This window comes from Urocitellus parryii, chromosome 4, assembly GCF_045843805.1.
Source record: "Urocitellus parryii isolate mUroPar1 chromosome 4, mUroPar1.hap1, whole genome shotgun sequence".
NCBI classification, from domain to species: Eukaryota; Metazoa; Chordata; class Mammalia; order Rodentia; family Sciuridae; genus Urocitellus; species Urocitellus parryii.
This window is the reverse complement of record NC_135534.1, coordinates 178,992,856-179,014,433: the sequence shown is the minus strand read 5'-3', so window position 1 is coordinate 179,014,433 and position 21,578 is coordinate 178,992,856. Positions and strand designations below refer to the sequence as shown.

Here is a 21,578-nt window from a genome sequence, read left to right as displayed (position 1 = left end):
TCACCAGCCACTTTACCACTTCTCCATGTCCTCTGGGAATTTCTCTCACAAGGCTCTTGGCCGATGTGTGACCTCCCTCTGCCCCTGCCCCTGTACCATGTCCTGTGAGGGGGCCAGGCTGGGGAGTCTGTCAGGCCAGGCTCAGTTCCTGACTCTGCCACCATGTGTCCTTGGTAGGGCCACCTGGCCTCCTGGGCATCCCCTTGCACATCTGCATAGTGGGGCTTCTGCTGCCGCCCTGGTAAGGTGGTTGCAAGAAATAAGTGACATCCTGTGGGCAAGAATGCCAGGCCCGCAGTGGGTGCTGAGAAATGCCACTTCTCCCCTGCCTGGCTCCAGAGCTGCCTGGCTCCTCTGACCCCTCCCAAGCTCCCATCCCTGTGACCATCTCACATTCTCAGACCCAATTCTCTTTTCCTGTCCCTCTCTGAGGCTACCCTGGGTTATTATCATCTCTGCCTGAGATGGCCTCCCTCCAAATGGGACTGGTATGCTAGGATCATCATTCGGCTCCAAGCCCTGAGGGACCACCACTCTGTGCCCTGCTGTCCTGTGTCCTGGACAGAGCAGCCCAGGGCTGATGGGTGCAGGGGATTATAACACTGCCCAGAGTGGCCACCCTCCCTAGTCACCAGATGGGCAGGCCCACTGGACCCTTAAGTTCCATCATGCCAGCCAAGAATGGACCTCCATTCTGGGGACAGACTCACAATCCTCCTGAGCCAGGAATGCATGGGTGGGCATCAGGAGACCTGCGCCTAGGCACCCTTGGGCCAGTTTCTTCCCCTCTCTGGACCTCAGTTTGCCCATCTGCATTAGGAGCAGTTTTCTGTACACTCCTGTACAAGAAGTGACAAGTCCCTCCAGCACTAACAATTACAGTCCTATTCCACAGCATCCACATCCCTGTCACCCTAAGTCTAGAGTTTGCAGCCTTTGTCTCATTGACACCTCTCCCTCTGTCTTCTATAAGAGGTGAGCTCACAAAGTAAGCCAGTCCAGAGGAGGTTGCTGGAACTTTCTGTGCTCAGCGATGGAGATGCTCCTTGCTAAGTCACTGAGCACAAAAATAATTCGGCCACAGGCCACAGTGGGCATTCCCAGCAGGCAAGAGGCTGAGTACCAGAAGGAGGGCAGCCCTTCCCATGGGGCTGGGGTGGCTTGGCAGCTCACAGGAGTGGGGCCCCGCTGTGCTCTGGCAGTCCTCACAGCTGGAGTGGAGGCCCAACTGTGCTCTCTCCTAGCAAATGCCACAGCAGTCATTGTTCAGAGCCACTTCCCTGGAGCCAGGCACTAGGCTGAGATGTGCCCCTGCTGCCACCTCTCTCTCTTGCTACAGCCTGGGAGAGAGGACTACCACTGTTGCCGGTCTGGGGAAGGGCAGCTGAAGTTCAGGCAAGCTGAGAAGTGATCCAAAGCCACAGTAGTACATGATGCCTACCTTGCACAGTCCTCTCATGGCTACGCATACAGGGGAACTGGGAGGTTGCCAAATGCCCACTAGCCAGTGCCCTCCTGGCCTCCCCAGAGGACCCCACAACTGACCTCACAGATCTGAAAGCAGAGATGTCAGATCCTGGGCCCTGGGCACCAGCCCCCAACAGCTGACCCAGCTCACAGGGAGCAGCAGTCCATACTCACCGGGGCTTGAGTGTGAGTGACGGCCTCTAAGATCTCGGCCACTGTGTCCGGGTCCTGAAGCCCGCTGCCCTCTCCTGATGCCTGCGAGGAGACAAACCACATGCCCGGCAAGGGGAGCCATTACATAGGAGCATAGCAATTGGGCCAATCAGAAACTAACAAGACTCTTGCAGAGGAACTATGAGACAGTGCGCACCAGGGTACATGGATACATGCGCATGGCAATGTGCGCATGCGTGCAGCACAGGGATCGTGGAGTTGAAGGGGCAGCATGTGTGCCTGTGTGTGGGTAGCTACTCTCTTTCTTTCCACTTTTCATTACTCAAACAAAGTCCATCACTTTTCAGTCTCTCTTAACACATTAACTTCCATTTTGTCCAGATCTCCTTCATTCCCACTCTGGAAGACTGTCATCGGAATCCCACTTTAGGAACCATTAGCCCTGAAGTAAGACTTCCTGTTGTTACCTAATCTCTGTAATTAGCCTCCTAAAGGCAGCCAAGCAGCCTGTGCACTGGGATTTTGCAACTGAACCCTTGCTCTCGGGCTCTTGGGTTGTTCCTGTTTCTTCAGTATCAATGGCAGTGCAGAGATGAATGAGTGACAACACGTAAGCTTCCCTTTCTTCCGGCTTCCTATGACTGCCAGGCCAGGTCCTAGGCTCAAGGAGCACAAACATTCAGACAGAGCCAAATTCCTCCTCTGCATGGCTTTCCAACTCCATCAATACCTGCTTCCTTTTTTAGTGCAAAATTAATGAAATCAACCTTATGATTTGTTTGGAGATCGACACCACCCAGAGAGCAACAGAAGTCCTAGGGAAACGCCTCCCGCTGCCTGCCTCTGACTTTGGCATCCTGCCGTCTGTCCTGTCTGCCTGGAAGGGCTCTCTGACAGCCTTCACCCTGATGTGCTCCCAGTTCCTCCTGTTTTCTCTCCCTGAGCCCCCTCCATGCTGAGTCGGGTCTGAGGACATACTCAGTTCAGTCACTGCCTCTGGGTGTGTAAGCATGTGCAAGAAGCTGGGGGAGGGAGATAATTCCCAGGTTATCCTTCCCTCCCCAGCCTTTATCTACCCTGCTGCTCAGCAAATCCTGGAGGGAAGGAAGGAGGAAGAGAGGGAGTCATCTTTTTTCCCTTCACCCCACCCCACCCCCAACTTAGGAACTGATTCACTTGCCAGGCATAAAACTAATCTAAATTTAGGTTCATTTTTATAAGAATTTACACCCAGAATATCTTAAACTCTTAACTCTGATTTTAGAATCTGACACTCTCCTTGGCAGGGAACCTGGAAACCAGGCCATTGACTGCACAGCCATGGAAGAATTTAACACCTTATAAGACGCACAAACCCCCATACCAAAGGGATGGCTACAGCTCTTTAAAAAGTGAAATAAAGCCAAAAGCCCAAAATAGGACTTGGGGCAGCGCCTGCCAAGATGAGAGGTTTCAGAGAGTCCATGACACTGGGGATGACGGATTGCCTGGGCGCCCGGCGCTCCCTGGCCCAGCATGCTGGGGCTCACCGAGGATTCCTGGGCTTCGCACAGCTCCTCTGGAGTCCGGGGATCCGAGTGGATGATGAGCTGCTGGATGGAACCCTGGGGAAGGGCAAAAGGAAGCAGAAACCATGGGTCAATTGCACATCCACAGCAACTCTGGTGGAAACGGGATTGTTTGTATCATGGAGAATAAGAAGCACAGCTTACCTCTTGGACAAAATAATATGAACCTCCTTTAGCTAGAAAGGCCCTTGGAGAGCTTTATGCTCAAGCAGGGCCTACCACAGCAGCCTTCTAGCTGTCCCCAGGGCTCAGCTTGTCAGCAGCAGGCTCTGAAGAGCCCATCTCCTGCTCCTAGAAAGCCTTTCCTCCAGGTGGGTGGCCTCATCCCAGGAAGAGCCTCGGCAGCCTCTGGGCCTCTATGCTCACCGGCTCCCCCACCTGGCAGCTCATTCTCCACCAGACACTCAAAGTGGGCATATGAAAACTGCCTGCCAGACTAACTCCTTACCCTTCTCCAACGCCTCCCACTGTGTACAAATAAACAGAAACGCCACTCCATGCCTTTGCTGGCTCAGTAACCAGGTGTCAGTAAATACCTGTGGGAGTCAATGAATCCTCACAAAAACTCAGGGATTTTCTTTAGAATGGCTTATTCCTACAAGCTCATTCTAATGATAGCAAAGTCCGTTTGTTGATGTTTTGTATCAAGGCACAGGACCCAAAAGGAGAGACAGTTACTTCTCACTTTGGTATTCTAGATTAGGCCTCCTCTGAAGAAATTACTTATGTAATTTCAAAGATGTTCAAAGATAAAATCGTTTAAGGACATAACCTTACTCTTGATCATGGCTTAAAATGTACAGAGTGCTTCCAGAGATCTCACTTGATTCTACAAGCCTGTGAAACAGGTTTTCTTATCTCCATGTTCAGATAAGAAAACAGAGAGACTTGGAGAATCTGATAGTATCTGGAATCAGCAGGCAGAGTTTAAATCCCTGGAGCCCAGGGATTTGGGTTCCAAGCCTAGGTTCCCCCCACCCTAACAGGCAGGCCTTTTCAAGAGCAGAAGGGTAAAACAAGAATAGCACCTAGAATCCAGTGCATGGGGCATGGATGTCCCCGGGCCTCCCTGACCTGCAGGAATGGACTTGAACTCACCGTGAATCTTTCCAGTCCAGTGGCGCCTGCGTTGCCCACGAAGATCCCAGCGCTGGGCTCGAAGGCCAAAGGCCGGGAGGATCGCTGGAAAAGGACTTGGCTGTGCTCCTCGCAGTCTACCAGGAGGGTCACTTCCTCGCCCTGGACAATCACAGCAAAGCGGCTCCACCTGTTGGTCATCACGGGCACCGAGAAGGCGGCAGCCTCCTGGGACACGTGGGAGCCGGGCTCCGTGTAGTAGAGGATGACCCTCTGGCGTCCATCCTCCACGCCGGAGAGCCGCAGGCCCAGGTAGATGACCTTCTGGAAGGCATCGGTAATGGCAAAGAGCACTCCGCCGCTGGGGCTGCTGGGCTTCACTGTGACACTGACCGCGAAGTCCCTGAAGAAGGTGGGCGGGATGAGGGTCCTGGCTGGGCGGCCCACGTTGGCGCCAGGCCCGAAGCTGTAGGCGGGAAAGCCACTGTAGCCCGTGACAAAGGACACAGATGAGGGCAGCGGGACACCAATGAGCTCCGTGAGGTCCAGGTGGCTCTGGGAGGCCAACTCTACAGGGAGGGAGAGAAAGGCCATAGTTTGACCTGCGCACTCTGTCATGCTGGAAACCAGGAAACTGCCCAAGCTACCTGGGATTCCCCAGGAACCCACTGAAACTTCACTGTGGAAATTGTTTCCAAAATATTTTTACAAGGTCCAACCCGATGGCTCATGCCTGTAAACCCAGACACTTAGAAGGCGGAGGCAGGAGGATTGCAAGTTCAAAGCCAGCCTCAGCAAAAGTGAGGCGCTAAGCAACTCAGTGAGACCCTGTCTCTAAATAAAATACAAAATAGGGCTGGGGATGTGGCTCAGTGTTCCAGTGCTCCTGAGTTCAATCTCCAGTACCCCACCCTGCCACAAAAAAAAAAAAAAAAATTTTTTTTTTTTTACAAAAATCCACGGAATGGAATGCATATACATTGCAACCTAAAATCGACCAATATAGGTAAATAAATATCTGTAACATATATTCTTCATAAAACATTATACTGGCTTCTAATACTTGCCAGGTCCTTGAATATTTTCCCTTCTGTTTAATTATTATTTTTTTCTTTTATTAAAAACATGTTGACAATAACCTACTAAATTGACTTCAACATCCACTAAGAGGTCAGGATTTGCAGCTTGGAAAACATTATAAGTAATTCCTTGAATATTGCCAGAATACAAGATGTTCCTCTGCTAATGTGGGGATTTCTTTTCCCACTGTAAAACTAGATAGGGTTGTTTTGTTTTGAATGAGGCTTAAGTGCCTCAGGATGTAGAGGGGAAAGCAAGGACACAGTAAAGTGTTCCCAGATCTCAGAACAACTGAAATTCACATCATTGTCTCACCACCCTTCATCATCACCATCATCATCACCACCACCACCATCTCGTCTACACGCCCTGAACCACCTCTTCATTCTGGACCAGATGCTGCCCTAAGTGCTTCACATACTTTATTTAGATCATTTCATCCTCATGGTAATCCTGTGGGGTTAGGTACCCTTATGCTTACTTTACTTCCAAGAAAATTGAGGCTTATAGAAGTTAAACACCTTTGCTCAAGGTAAGTTCCATGCAGGATTCAAACCCAGAGCGTCTGATCCCAGAGTGTGTGCTCTTAACTACCACACCTTGTGGGGAGAATTGATAAAGAACTCTTATAGTGAAAAGGACCCCAAGGCTTCAGGCGAGTCCTCGTCCATACAACCAGGGAGAAGGCTGCAGGCTGGCCCACATACTCCTGAGCTTCTCTCCAAGGAGCCCCAGTGAGATGGGAAAGCAGGTCCCAGGGAGAGGTATACAAGTCCGCTGCAGCCACAAAGAAGGGCAAGCGACATGCTTGACCTTGGAAGCAAAGTCAGATCCGAGGATTCGACCTGGGGAGGAGGCCTCGGGAGTGCGAGGATCGGAGTCCAGCCGTGTCCTGCCCTGGAAACCAGAGGGCAGGGCAAAATTACCTGCTGGCTACCTGGGCTACAGCCAGAGGCCAGAGTGTCCCCTGAGTGTCCTCTGGGGACTAGATAGGTTGACATTCAGAAAAGACCAAACCCACTTCAGGACACCGCCACGTCAGGCCCTACCTGTGCAATCAAGCTTGTTTCTAGTTTGCCACCTTGTCATGATCTCATTGGACACAGCTAACTAGCTGTGTGACCTGGGTACGGTCTCCAAAGATACAGGCTATCCACGCAACCCCCGTCAAAACCACTAGGGACACAATAAACATTCACTACGATTTCTTTTTTTATTACATCTTCTCAGTGACTCCAGGAGGTAGGTGGGCAGGGATTGTCACCTACTCTGTGCTGAGATGGAGCCTGCCTCTGCCCTTGAGCTCCCCATAAAGAGTAATAACGACTGTGTCTTTACTTTTACTTTCCACAGCAGCCTGGGAGCTAACTGCCATGGTCCCATTTTACAGATGAGGAACTGAGGCTTAGGAAGAGGAAATGACCAGGCTGCACAGCTGAGCAGCAAGAGGTCTTGCAGCAGTGGCTGCAGTTTCTCTTGGTTTACTGCTACAGCCTCACTGAGAGGAGGGGTCTCTGCAGGGTTCTGTGTGGGGCTCCAGCTTGTCTGCCTGCTAAGGTGAGGACCTGGAGCAGCAAAGAGGAGGGAAGGGGTCCAAGAACTCTAATTCCCCATGGAGGTCACAAATGTTCCCACAGGAGGGGAGAGAGGCACCCTACTACTGTGTCCCGCCCCCACCCCATAACACCCACAGAAAAGGTGTGACCTACAGATACAATTATCATGAAGTGTTTTTATCAATACAAAATAACAAAGAATAATCAGAGGCACTTAAAAACGGTTAAACTGGCAAAAGCTTATGCGTATTTTATCATAAAAAACATAATTAGCTTACAGAGTTGCGAGGGTTAAATGAGATAATACAAAGCGCTTATGCATGGCACATGCTCAGAAAAGAGTGGATATAGGTAAAATCATGGTTGTCCTCCTCTTCCAACTTTCAGATTCAATAAGGAATCTCAGAGGTCCCTGATACAACCTCTCCCTAACATGTGTTGGTCCTGCCCTGTCCAGCATGGTAGCCACTAGCCACATGTGGCTACTGAGTGCTTGAAATGAGGTACTCTTGACCGTGAGATGCCGTCAGTATAAAATACAAACTGGATTTCAAAGAGTTCATTCAGAAAAAGGAATGTAAAACACCCCATTAGTAATTTTTATACTGATTACGTGTTGAGATGACAACTTGGGAAAATACTGAGCTAAATGTAGAAAATTTTTTTTAAATGTTATGAAGTTATATGTTGTGTATTGTGTGCATTATGAGTATGTAACAACAAATCCCATCAGTATGTACAACTATAATACACCAATAAAAAAAAACTGCGATGAGGAACAGCATGGCCATAGTCCTCTTAAGGAAGAAAACACTCAGTGGATCCCCTGGTGTGTTACCTCCTGTCCCACCCCTCTGCTGAGGTCCCAGTGTAGCCATACTCTCGGGGATTTGGCGTTTATCCTTTGCTTGGGTATTTACTACATGAGGATGTGTCTCTAACAGAATGTGAACCGCTTTGCATATTTCTAAACTTCACCAAAGTGTTGGCGTGCTGTGTGTACCCTTCTGGATCTTGCTTTTTTTTTTTTTTTTTTCACTCAACATTGTATTTCCTTGTTGACACACGCGGCTCTGGTCTTCTAGTTTCACAACAGAATTCTATGGAATAAATAAGCTACAAAGGATTGCATGACTTTCCACCACTATTACAAACAATATTGCTACAGACTTCTTCATGCTCACCTCCTTCTGCTTACCTGTGCAGGTAATTCCCCACCTGGAGGTGGATTACTGGATGACGTGGGCATGTGCACCTGCCACCCCACAGAATGCCACTGGGCTGTTCTCTGGAGCAATGGTACCATTTTATGTACCCACTAGCAACACGTTCTCGCCAACATTTAGGGAGGCAGAAAGATGCCACTTAGAGAGGTCCGTGGGGCTTTTCAACTGCAATGATGACACTTACTTTTTGAATGGGGTGATGTTCCGAAGAAATATTCATGATACTATCTTTTTTTTTTTTTTTTGGTACAGGGATTGAACTCAGGGACACTCAACTACTGAGCCACATCCCCAGCCCTATTTTGTATTTTATTTAGAGACAGAGTCTCACTGAATTGCTTAGTGCCTCGATTTTGCTGAGGCTGGCTTTGAACTTGTGGTCCTCTTGCGTCAGCCTCCTGAGCTGCTGGGATAACAGGCATGCACCACTGTGCCCAGTTTCATAGTACTATCCTTTCATAGGACTATACATTTAATGGAAAAGATTTCCTAATAGAGGAAAATGATTACTCCCTCCTCAGCAAAAGAGGACACATCAGTGCCCTTCTTAGAAGCCTTCTGTGGCTACCCAAGGCCCTCCGGGTCAGGGCTCACAGGGCTGCCACATGGCTTGAGACCCTTTGTTGTCTGGACTCAGCATTCTCCCTGCCCTCCAAGCTGCCTCCACTTGGTCCCTGGAGCACCCCGTGCTGTCACAGGTCCTCCACTTCTACCACAAACGCCTTCCCCTCTGCGGCCCACACCACCGACCCAGTTATTTTGCCAGAAAAACTCCGCTCATCATTCAAGACTCAACCCAGGCCTCCCCACCCCCCGCAATCCTCATCTCACCTCCCACACCCACACCCTCTCCTGGAACTGCACTGGGGGCTCCCTGGGTGCACTTCGGGTCCTCTGTCACAGCTCTCAGCACACTGCATGGCCCTGCTGGGTCACTTGTTCCTCTGTTCCTTACACCATGAGGACAAGGACCGCAGTATTCATCTCTGTGCTCCTAGTACCCAGTCCAGTGCAGACGAATGGATGAACAAGTGGAGGGAATGATGGATGGACAAATGGACAGATGGATGAAAAAATTCAGTCCCCTCATTTTTTAAAAAACATTTTATTCAATTGTAGATGGACACAATACCTTTATACCTTTATTTTGTTTTATTTTTATGTGGTGCCGGGATGAAACCCAGTGCCTCACGCATGCTAGGCAAGCGCTCTACCACTGAGCCACAATCCCACCCCAGTCCCCTCATTTTATAAAACACGAACACCAAAGATTAATAGAGAGGAAAGGTCTGTTGGCCATGAACTCAAATGTGATTCTCACTGAAAGCTCATCCTTTCCAGCTCACGACTTGCTTTAAAACAGAAATTAATTTTAAGTAATTTGGTTTTAAGAACCAAACTCCAAAAGGCATAAGTTAAAGCACTGATAAATTTGGTTAAGTTTGACCATATAGAAATAAATTTATGCATAGCAAATAATAATACTAATGATAATTTCCACAATGTCAAATAAAATCCAAAACTTGGGAAAAGCATTTGCCACATATATCAGACAAAACAAACAAACAAACAAACAACAACAACAATAGTCATTTCCCTACATATACAAAGCAAATGAATGAGCAAGAGAGCAGCAATTCAACAGAAAAATGGGCAAAGAATAGGTGATTGATCCTCTCCACAGAAAAAGAAATAAACAGGGCTTTTAAATATATGGAAATATTTGACCTCATATATTGAGAAGAAATAATGAGAACAACACACATTAAGATTACAAAAGAGACCATTTTTCCCTATCAGATGGGCACAAATCATAATGTTGGATAACATCCTAGGCTGGTAAGGACAGGCAATAGGAGGCTGTCTCATTCACTGCTATTGATTGCTATCAGGAGCATAAAAATCAATGTGGAGGAGACAATGAGACAACATTTATCAAAATTACAAATGTACACGTATTCTTTGGCCAACAAGTTAATACTTCTGTGAATTTTTAAACAAAGTTCCATTAAGGAAATAAAATGCATCACATAAGAATATTCATTGAAGCATTATTATTATTGTTGTTTTGTTTATTTATTTGCTGGGGATTGAACCCATGCTCATCAAGAGCTCTGCCAATGAGCTCCATCCCCAGTATGGTTTAAAATTCACCTAAAATGCCCATTTCGTGGAATGGTTAAGTAAATAATAATTTACAATATAGTCATACAATGAAATATCATACTGCCTTTCAAACGATGTGATTCCTTGTGTATTAATATGAAGCAATCAGTAAGAAGAATTAAGTAAACACAGACAAAAATAACAAGGTACAGAAGAGAATTGCTACCAGTTACCTAGATATATAAAGTAGATATTAAATATGTAAGTGTGTAAAATAGATGTAAATACAGTCACACAGTGTGTAACAACATTCTGGTTAACTACCAGCTGCACATAGGCGGGTGGTCCCCTGAGACGGTGTTGCCTGGTGATCATGGCCATCTTAATTTAAGCTCACACTTTGCCGTTCCCACAAGGACAACACTGACTAAGGACGAGTTTCTCAGAATGCACCCTGTCGTTAAGCGATGCGTGACTGTGCATGTATTAGAATATCTCAAGAAGGATGCTCAAGAAATGGGCTAGAGATGGTCTCCAAGGAGGGGGCTGGTGGCCGCGGGATAGGCGACTTTCTTCTAACGATGCCCTTTCATGCTTTTTCAATATTACACCCTCTATGTGACATGAGAAATAAAGACAACAGCTTATTTTAAGACATAAACTCCTTGTGTCTGCTTTTAAGAATTTAAAAAGCTATTCTTTTTGTTTTGCTCACTTGGATATAGCACATCTTTGTATAGAAAAAAAGAAAAAAATGGAAGTGGGGGGGCAAATATCCTACTGAGATTTATTTTTCCCCTCCATAGTTTACAGATAAAAACAGAAGCCATGAGCACCTTACCAACTGCTCTGCTTTCTTTTTCCTTATCTGATCCATTAACAGTGTTTCCTCCTGTTCCTGCCTTTTCTACGGAGAACAGGAGGGAAACCCCTATCCCCTTTCTGGTGGGATGCTCTGGGTCTGGAACATTCCTAGATCACCTGGGGCAAAGGAGTCCAAGGTTCACATCCCATGGCTTGTTTCCAAGAGGTGTCCCTAGGGATTCTAGGGCCAGGTGATGATTCTGGAGACAGTGGAGAAAGAGCTGATGGGGTCCCACTCAGAAGGCTGCCCAGGACACATACAGGTGGCAACTCTGGGAATCACTATTCCCAGGAATTGGTGTTAAAAAAAAAAAAGTTTATCCAACATCCTTGTTTTGTAGACAAGGAAGCTGATGATCAGGGAGAGAGATGCCTGACCAGGAGACCCAGCCAGGTCTAGAACAGAAGAGCCAGGGTAGACAGGGATTAGGAATCACAAATCCCCAGAGCTGGTACTCTCCCTGGCCCTTCCAGGTAATAGCCCTGGGCCAGCTGGAGAGTGAGCAATGGAGTCAGGATGCAGAGGAGAATGCTCTTAGGGTTAAGGCCCAGCCTCTGCCCTTCGCCAAATATACAGCCCTGGGGTGGAGGCTTCCTGGCCACAGGGGATCTGAAAAGAAGACGGGTGGGAAGTGCAAGTGTTCCACAAAGTTACTGATTGGTTTGTGATTCGATATAAAGACATAAACTTTTCAAACTAAAATCTGCAAAGCCTTCCTGACCCTTCTGTCCCTGTGTCCAGGCCCCAGACATTCCAGGAGGACAAATGGGCAGGCACTGGGCCACAGGCCTTGTTTCCTCTGGCTCCAACGAGGGAGCTGAGCCTCCGATCTAGAGGAAGCCCAGGCCAGCTCCAGACCCTGGCTCCATCCACAGGCACAGTCCCATGGTGTGGTATACAAGGAGCAGGAGCGACCCCTGGCCTGGAGTGACCCCTGCTCAGGCTGGCCTGGGCCTGCTGGCTCATTTCCCCTTGGCCTCCAGCAGAAGGGCCACCTGCTCAGGCGGCCACCAGAGAGGCAAGGAGAAGCCAGGGAGCCAAGAGAAACAAGCCCAGCAACTAGGGCCCTGAGCTTGTCCTGGGATGGCTCTGTGCTGGGGAGGATGGGGAGGGTGGAGAGCACAGCTGGTGGGAAGTCAGCCCGCCATGTTGGCGGGGGGCAAGACCTGAAGGCCAGAGGACACTGCTGGTGGAGACTGTCATGGAGAGAGCCTACAGATTATAATACCTACCTCATAGGACAGCTGTGTGCCTTGAATACAATAGGATACCTAAAATGTTCAGCCCACTGCTTAGCACACACAGTGCCCAACAAATGGTAGCTACCATCTCTCTATTATCATCCTACTATTTCTCCATACAATTGTCGTACCAGAAAACTGAATGGATCCTGAGCAAGTCTTAGCTTTTCCACCTCCAACCTTTTGTGTGTGCTGTTCCTTCCTCCTGGGAAACTGCTCCATAAACCTAGTTTCACTGTCACTCACCTCCTCCATGAAGCCTTCCAGGATTCCCCCTCCTGCTAGACTGGACATCCTCCTTCCAGCACACTGCCCTGATTCTCTGTAGCATGCATCACATCACAGCATAGGGGGTCAGACCCCCAACATTCTTGGAGCTCCTTGAGTGTTGGAGCTGGGAGCCACCCCTGCCTGTCTCCCCAGCACTGGGGCTCTGATCCTGAGTGTTGAGTGGCTGAACTGAATTAACTTCAGGTTCAGAGTCCAAGGCCCTGGTAAAGGTCAGTGAGGTCAGGCTCCAACCCTGCCCCCAACAACGACATTACTGCATGCTCATTCATCACCTGGGGATCCAGGCTGCCTCCCATCTCCCAGGAAGCACACAGCCATGGGCTGTGAGACAGTCTCAAGCAAGAGAGACAGGACTCAAGTTCAAGTCCCTGTTCTGCCATTGAGTCTATCTGTGCTCTTGGGCAAACTGCTCCTTTCTCTGATCTCAGTTTCTCCATCTGCTCAGGATTAAACAAGAAGGACCCTCAGAGTTGAGTCCTCTGTGACATTCTGTGTATCTTCATGGCCTTCAGATACCTCCTGGGGCTAAAGATGACCCCAGTCTTATTCTTTCACTTCATTAATATATAACTTAATTCAAGTCAGGAATGTTCAACTCCTTCAAGTCAGGAATTTGACGACACTAATAAAGCCCCAACAACACGTGCCTCTAGTAGTGCTGGAGTTATGGAGCTGAACCTGGCGTGTGCTACCAGGCTCACTTCTAGGTGACAGCAGTCGAAGCCTTCAAAGGCCCCCCAGCACCTTCAGCATCAGGTAAAAATCCTATGAAGCCTCTGCTCCATCTCCTCGCCTCCACCCCCTCCCTGTTTGTCTTCACTCACGCTGTTCCTCCTATTGATACCACACTCCCCCATCTTCTCATTGATGAGTCCCTGCCCCTCTGCCCTGCTTCTCAGGGCACCACAATGCATGGGAGCGCCACAACCACAGGCACAGGCCCTCCTCTAAAGACCCGAATAAAAGCCTGGCAGGGACAGGCACCCAGCAATGTGGCCTCAAAGAAAGAAGACAGATGCACTCAACCTGGACCTCACCAGCTCCCTCCCGCCAACCCCTGGAATCTTTAGTTCAGACAATTTCAGGGTGGCCCCTCCCCAGGCACAGGGAGGAGACATCAGACAGCTTTAGAGGTGGACCAGGCAGAGGAAAATCTGAGCAGTCCCTGCAGGGTGCGACTTTCCTCCCAAAGGTCCAAAGTCAGTTTCCATGGAAACCAGAACAGACTCCTAGCAAATGAAGAAACAAACAGGGCTGGGTTCAGGTTCTCCTCCCACAGGGAAGACAGCGACCTGGCCGGAGGAGGAGGTGGAAAACGGGAATCCCCGCCTCTCGGCCTCTCTGCCACAGGCTCCGGACACCTGGTGCCCCCCCTTCCCCATCGGGCCTCGGTTTCCCCCTCCGGCAATGAATGGGCTGGGTCAGCTTTTCCATCTGTGGGGTCCTGAAGCAGGGCTCAGGGCTGGCCTGGGCTTTGGAGCCTTGTCTCCGCAGGGAATTCTGAAAAGCTGCATCCCACAGATGATCGTCTGGGACCCAAGCCCAGAGCTCGCGCTTGTTAACATTTAAGGACCCCAGAGGCTAGGGAGCGTCCCCCTGACTCCCGGCCAAGGAGGGCGCCAAGAGCCCGGACCCAGCACTGGGGCGGGGGGGACGCCCGCCACCGCGCGACAGCGGCCCCCAGCGGTCTCTCTGGGAACTGCGCCTCCGCCCACCACGGGAAGGCTTCTGCAGGGCTGAGGGGCACTGCCACTTGCCAGGGCAAACTGGGGAACCGAGATTCCAACAACAGATGGTCAGAGGTCTGGAAGGGACTCAAGGGAGCAGGTCTGAGGTCATGCGGTGGGCTGCGGCTAAGTCAGGCCTTGAACCCAAATGCCTGCCCTGCCCTTCTTTCCCTAGGTGGGATGCCTGGGTAGGCCAAAGGCGCTCCTCCCCACCCCACTCCCCTGGCACCCCTACCCAGGAAAACCAACAGGACCCTCAGTCGGCCTCACCATGTTTCTCTCCAGGGGCCACATCTCCAGGTCCTGAAAACCCCATGTTGGCTGTGGCCTGGGGCTGGAGCCAGAGGCTAAGTATATAGGGAGACTGTCCTGGGAACCTCAGCAGGGCCTCTCTGAAATTCCCTGCACTCAGCCCCCAGGGAAGAAAGGCAGTCTTCAGTAACCCTCCCCAGCGCCAGCCGGGAGCCTCAGAGAAGCCCAGAGCCCCACCCTTTGCCCCTCCTCAGCTGTCCTGCCTGGGAGCAGGAAATTCTTCCTTCCTTTCCCTTTGGACACTTCTCCAGAAAGGTGGCCCCTGAGGACTCTGAGTGTGCCTACCTCAGACTCTTGGCATGTGGCTTCCCTTCCTCTCACCTATCTAGAGAGACAGGAAGCTGGGAATTCAGCAAGCCACAGACGGTGACACAAGGGAAGTCTCCTTCAGTCACACTCATCAAAGGTCAGCTGGGTCTGCTTGTCCATCCCACGTTGAAGAGCCCACCCACCCTGAAGCTGGAGGAGCTCCTTCTCCTGATTAACTAAGGCAATTTCCCTGTGTCTCCCACTCACCCAGCTGGGCCTAGCTCTGCCCTCCGGGACCATACACAGTCAGCCTCCGCATGGCTTCTCACATGAGGCACAGGGCACACTCTGCCACCAGTCTGCCATGTGCTCTTCTCTGGAAGCCTCGGGTTCAGTATCTATAAAGCCAGAAACTGGAACGGAATGTTTTTCCAAGGCCCTTGCCAGTCTGAGAGCCTCCAGTTCTGCATCCTCCTCATCTCCCATCTGCGTCCCAGTTTTTCTAGCCACTCAGGATGGCCTGTTCCTTCAGCCCACAGCCTTCAGGCCTGGAAGGAATGACTCCAACGAGGACCAGGCCAAACCCAACCCTCCCCACAGACTTCCTCATCTCAGGACAACGTGGCCTGGCCAGGGACAGGGAATGCCGTGCCCAGGAAAATGTCATCACGTTCTGCCTGTGAGCAACCTCAGTGCCACCAGGGCTGGAGTCTCCAGGGGCTCGTGGTGCTACCTGACTCCCCTTCCAGAGGGAAATGAACACAGCACATTTCACACTACACGGCATCAGTCTGACCCAGCACAGAGCAGGAGGTTCTTAGAAAAACCTACCACCCAAAGCATTTCTTAGAAAAAGAACTATTTCCTTGCCAGGGGAAAAATCCTGGACCAACTTAGAAAGGAGACCTGGCCGGGCAACAATCAAAGACTCCATTTTTCTGAATTACAGAAGAGCATTTTTCTACATGTAAACTTAGAATGCCTCCTTCCCTTTTCCGGTTTTCATATATAGCATAGGAATTTTCCTGTTCAATGAAGTTACTGTGTGAGTGCTCTCTCTCTCTCTCTCTCTCTCTCTCTCTCTCTCTCTCTCTCTCTCTCCTCTCCTACTCTCTGGCTCTCTTTCTCTTTCTCAGACCCCTTCCTAAGCTAAGGAGAGCATGTTGTAGAGGGGCCTGGAGCTTCCTTGGCCAACAGCTGGAAGGCACTGGGAGAAGGTCTCACCTGTGCCGCACCCTTTCCAGTTTCCAAAGCATCCTCTCACCTGCTCCTTCAGCCAGGAGGGAAGCAAAGCAAAGATCATTCTCTCATTTTCAGTCATGAGAATCAAGTCCCAAAGAGACGATGAAACCCACTCAGAGCCTCGGTGCAGGGCCAACACTGAAGACCCAAAGCTGGGCTCTGCCTGGCCAGCCCATCACCTCCCAGACCTTCCCTGTGGCTCTCTCAGGTGCACTTGCTACCTCTGTGTCCCCAGAGCCCCATGCATCCTTCCACCTGCACACCCTCATTTGTCTGTCCTCTCCTGTGATTCCAAAAGGGTTCCTGGGCATGGACTATGCCAACTCAGCTCTCAGTTGCCAGTGTGGGGCCTGACAAAGAGGACCTATGAATGAATCAAATGACAAGAAACAATAGCATCTGTGGCTGAAGGTTGCTGTGGGCTTGCTTCATGCCAAGCACTGTTCAGAGAGCTTGCCACGGATCAGCTCATCCTTGAGTTTGGCTCTTAATGGGGTAGATAACACTGTTATCCCCATTTTACAGTCTAGAAAGCTGAGGCTTGGAGAAGTTAAATTCTACGACCACAAGGTTAGCAGGTGATTGGAGTCAGGATTCAAAAGGGAATAGGCAGGATGACATGGAGTGAAGGTTCTGGCTCTAGGCACGTAGCACGTAGCCCAGCTTTTAAAAAGTCCAAAGTCTGCCACTCCTGCCTGGCCCTCTGGAACCAGAGTGTCCTCTGTGATTCTGATGCCCTGTCTTGGTTAAGTCCCTGGGCTTTAGCATCAGACAGGCCTGGACTTGGAGGCCTGGCTCTGCCACTGAGTGGCTGTGTGACCCTGAGCAAGACATTTCATCTCTGCTGGAGATGCCCACCCTGCACAGTGGCAAACAGCAATAGAACCTGGGTCACCCCAAGGTGACTCAGAGCATGGGACCTGGGTGTAGTAAGCACTTGGTCCATAGTGTTGGGCCTAGTTAACCTGACTGGGTGCTGACTAGGGTTGGGGCAAGGGCAAGTTCTCAACTCACCCCATCCCAGTCCAGACTCCACCTGTAAGCCACAGCAGAATATAATCAGACACATGGAGCCAGAGAGCAAGGGGCTGAGTGTGGCCTGAAGATGGTAAGGCATGACTCCCTCGTGCTGTGACCTGGTGCTCACCACTAGCAACACACACACACACACACACACACACACACACACACACCCCTCAGTCCTGGAAGTCAGCCCAGCACAACAGCCTCATCTGAACCTCAGGAAGGGTGCGAGGGTCCTGCTGCCTTACTGCAGGACCCCAAACCTCTGATCTGGGAGCCTGGGTACAGAGCTGTCCCAGGGACCGTGTAGACCAAGGGGCATCATGAAGTCCAGCAGGTGTGGGCAGGCAAGAGAGCCATGGGCATGGGGAAGAGTTCTGGGATGAACTCCTCTCAGTTTCTGGACTCCTTTTCCATTTGGGGAACAAAGACTCTTTGAGTGAGTTGAGGGCCTTGACTCCCAAGGATGACATCAACTGAAATGAGTCACCACCCAGCTCTGGAGGGCGCAGCTCAGGGCTCTGAGAGAAAAACACATTTCCAACGGCTCAGAGGAGAGGGGGCCTGTGAGGGCTCGTGAGCTGGGGAACAGACGGAGGCCTGCCCAGAGCGGCCACCACATAGCCCTCGGCTCCTGAAAACCACCAGGCTCTGCATTCAAAGGGGACCCAGACCACCAGCCGGGAGGGCAGGCAGGGCCAGTACGGACATTGGGACGGCAGGGTTCCAAAGGGCATTTTCCAGGGCAGAGATGGGGAGAAAGGGGCATCAAGCAGGTCACCAGGGAGAAGCCCAGCCACTCAGTTCCCTCACACACATGCACGCGCGCACACACACACACACACACACACACACACACTTGCACACTCCATTCATACAGATCCACACTCTCACAAATACACACACATTCACACATGGATACAGCTATTCATGCACACCAGCACTCTTATATACACAGATTCACACTCCGTGTCCACTCACGGCACTCACACACACACACACACACACACACACACTTGCACACTACAGAGCCACACCCGTGTTATCTACTCCCACGCTCTCCTGAATTTGTTCATGGATCCTTTCTCACACGCCAACACACACTCACACCACAGACACTTGTGCGCACACTCACACCCAAGCACTCAGACCTAACTTGTTTAATATGTTGGGGTCAATGACAGGTCTGCAGCTAAATAGGAATATTAAGTGGCAATCCCTGCAAGCCTCCCAGGGTACAGGTGTGAAGCTGGGGAACTGGAGGCAGGTCCACACAGCATGTGTGGGGGGGTACTCCTGTCCTAAACCTCGCCTCCCCCTGAAAGACTGGGATCTCCGGTCGCCCTCCCCACCACGAGGCTTTGGCTGCTCTGGGGGGGTGTTTTCTGCATTTCTCCCTCTTCTCTCCCTTGTGGGTGAGGCCTCCTCTTCAGAATATCAGAGTTGGGGTCACAAAGCATTGAGCCCTACTAGCCCAATCCCTTGAAACAACCCAAGCAAGAGCATGTAAGCGAGTACACGCAGCTGACATCTGCAGGTGCTCAATAAATGCCGGCCTCAAGGTTGTACAAGTGAAAGCACAACACAGCTCATGTGTCTGAGCCCCCCCTCCGTCCTGGGCACAGAGGGCTTCACCTGCACAGTGCTGATTCTCAACCCCGGCCACACAGCACACTCCCCCGGGGCAGTGCTCTCAGTAGGGAAGCCTGGACCCCAAGCCCTGAGATGCTGATTCAGTTGGTTCACTCATGGCCCGGGCATTGCACAAGCACCCAAGTGATGCTGATGAGCCCCTGATTCTCCACAACAACCCACTGTTACCATTCCCACTTCCCAGATGAGGAAATGGGACACAGAGAAGTTAAATAACTTGCCCAGTGACACACAGCTATCCAATTTCAGAACCAGGAAATTTAAACCCCCCCGTATCTGGTGTGAGGTGTTGTTTCCTCTGCTTTTCTCCAGGAGTGTCACTCAAACCTGTGGCTGACCTCTTCCAGGAAGCATGGCCTGATGGTCCCGGCTCTTGGTGACCCTGGTCCCATCTGCCTCTCAGTTCTCATTGCCTGGCCCCTGTCTCACTGTGACTCTAGCATTCACCCTCAGCACCTCCCTACCGGCTCGGAGCAGGCGAGGCAGTCTGGGAGGGCAGGAGGCTGTAGTCCTGACCCGCCGGGCAGCCACTGATCTCATCTTTTTTGGGGGGCAGGGGTTGTTGGAGGAGAATCTTTGAGCAGCTGGTATTATAGATTCAACCAGCTCTGGATTCAAACCCTGGCTCTGCCTTTCAAAACTGTGCAACTTCAGACAAGACACTTCAGCCTCTGGTCCTCTTCCTACATTTGTGACAGCGGAATAAACCACCTACTTCAGAAGAGAGTTTTGAGAAAGACCCGAGACAAGAGACAGAAAACCCTGGGCACAGGGTCCAGTGCAAACAGACATTTCATCCATCCCAGGGCGGTGGTTGCCTTATCATCCATTCGTTTTCCTCCCGTGAGCTGCTGCCCGGAATCACTATGAAAGAGCTTCGTGCAACTTTCCCTCTGGTTCTCAGTCTTCTCACCTCCAACAAAGGCGGCTACAACCTCCCCTGCTAGATTGCCATGAGAATCAAATATGGTTGTGACTGTGAAAATCAGCATGGACAGAGGGCTCCGGTCAGGGGTCCGGGATGGGAGTGGTTTTCTCAAATGAGTGAAATTTGAACAGGAGGAAATGCTATAATGTGGCTTCAGAAGCAGAATTTCCCGCCCCTGCCTGGGAATGAGTTGTCACAAGTAAAAAACAGCCACTGGAACTTGGAAATCAGCTTCTCTTCCTGCCTCAAAGGCAGGAAGCTTGGGCAGCTGCTGGAAGAAACACCAATTCAATAACAGCCCATGTTTCCCAGAGTGGGCTCAGTGGTGAGCCCCAAAACACAAGCCCATACCCTAGTCCCTGGAACCCACAGATGTTACCTTATCCCAGTAGCCTCTGCAGATAAAAGTTAAAGACATTCAGATAAAGAGATTATCCTGGATTCACTGGTCGGACTCTAAATCCAATGACAAGCGTGCTACTAAGGAACACACGGGGATGTGACAGGAGAAGGCACAGGCCCACAGAGGTAGATGTTAGAGTAAGGCAACCATAGGCAAAGAGTGCCTGGCAGCCACCAGAAGCTACAAGGAATGGCTTTTCCCTGGAGCCCCAGGAGGAAGGGTGGGCCTGCTGACACCTTGATTTCAGACAGCTGCACAAGAATAAAGTATTTTTTTAAGCTGCTCAGTTCGTGGCAATTTGTTATAGCAGCACCAAGAAACTAATACAGTCCCTGAATGCTTAGGGTGCCAAGCACTACTGCATGTGAGTTACTGCAGTTGGATCATTCAATATTCACAATAATCCAACAGAATGTGTTATTATGACCTCTTTTTTATAGAGAATAAGGCACATAGGGATCAGGTCACACAGTAAGTGGCAGAAGGCAGGATCTGAATCCTGACAGCCTGGGTTCACACCCCTCAGCCCATGTGCTTATCCATGACACCAGTGGTTCTCCAAGCACCTGATCTGGACCACCAATAGTAGCTGGGAACTTATTGGAGACACAAATCTTCAGGTCTGCTCCAGACTTCCAACAGATACTCTGGGATGAGCAAGACACAGCGGTGCACACCTGTAATCCCAGCAGCATGGGAGGTGGAGGCAGGAGGATTGCAAGTTTGAGGCCAGCTTTGTCAAGTTAGCAAGGCCCTAAGCAAGTTAGCAAGACTCTGTCTCAAAATAAAAAAATAAAATAAAAGGGCTGGATGTGGCTTAGTGATTAAGTGCCCCTGGTTTCAACCCCTAAAGCCCAGTACCAAAAAAAGAATAAAAGACACTCTGGGCTGGACCCAGCATCCTGTGTGAGCCAACTCTGCAGGTAGGTGTCTCTGAAGCACACTTGTTTGAGGCTGTTCTGCTATTGGGGCTAAGGTGCCATCCTACCACCAATTACGGGCAGTCATGGAGCAGGACTGGCAGCCAGCAGCAGAGAAGACTACTGTAGGGGGCACAGACCAGGTCCAGCGCTCAGGAGCAGGACTCCATCTGCTTTCACCAGAGGACAGACTCAGAGAGGGACACAGGTCTAGATAGGAAAGATGGGGCTTCCCTGTGGTTGCAACCCAGCAATTAAGTGACTTTCCAGCCAGGCTGATGTCCCATGGACAGGAAATAGGAATGCCCAGGGGCCAGAGGAAGGCCGCCAAGTGGCCTCTACTGAGGGGGAAGGACACTGGTCAGTAAGGAAGCCTGTCCAAGGCCACACCTAGAGGTAAGGGGCTAGAGAGGCTTGGAGCTCCGTCCACGGGGCCTGGGCAGTTGAGCATGGGCTGTGCAGTTGGAAGG

The 21,578-nt window shown here is 50.6% G+C and overlaps 1 protein-coding gene across 2 annotated transcripts in view; it reads right to left on the bottom strand.

Moving 5' to 3' along the window:
- Col15a1 (collagen type XV alpha 1 chain) overlaps positions 1-21,578 on the bottom strand; it is a 110,068-nt gene that overhangs the window by 64,888 nt on the left and 23,602 nt on the right. For both annotated transcript variants that reach the window (XM_026379312.2, XM_026379318.2), the window contains 3 exons: positions 4,308-4,855; positions 3,171-3,245; positions 1,642-1,722 (listed from right to left, as the gene is read on the bottom strand). In XM_026379312.2, coding sequence (XP_026235097.2) covers positions 1,642-1,722; positions 3,171-3,245; positions 4,308-4,855 — 704 coding nt within the window. The remainder of the gene's footprint in view (positions 1-1,641; positions 1,723-3,170; positions 3,246-4,307; positions 4,856-21,578) is intronic.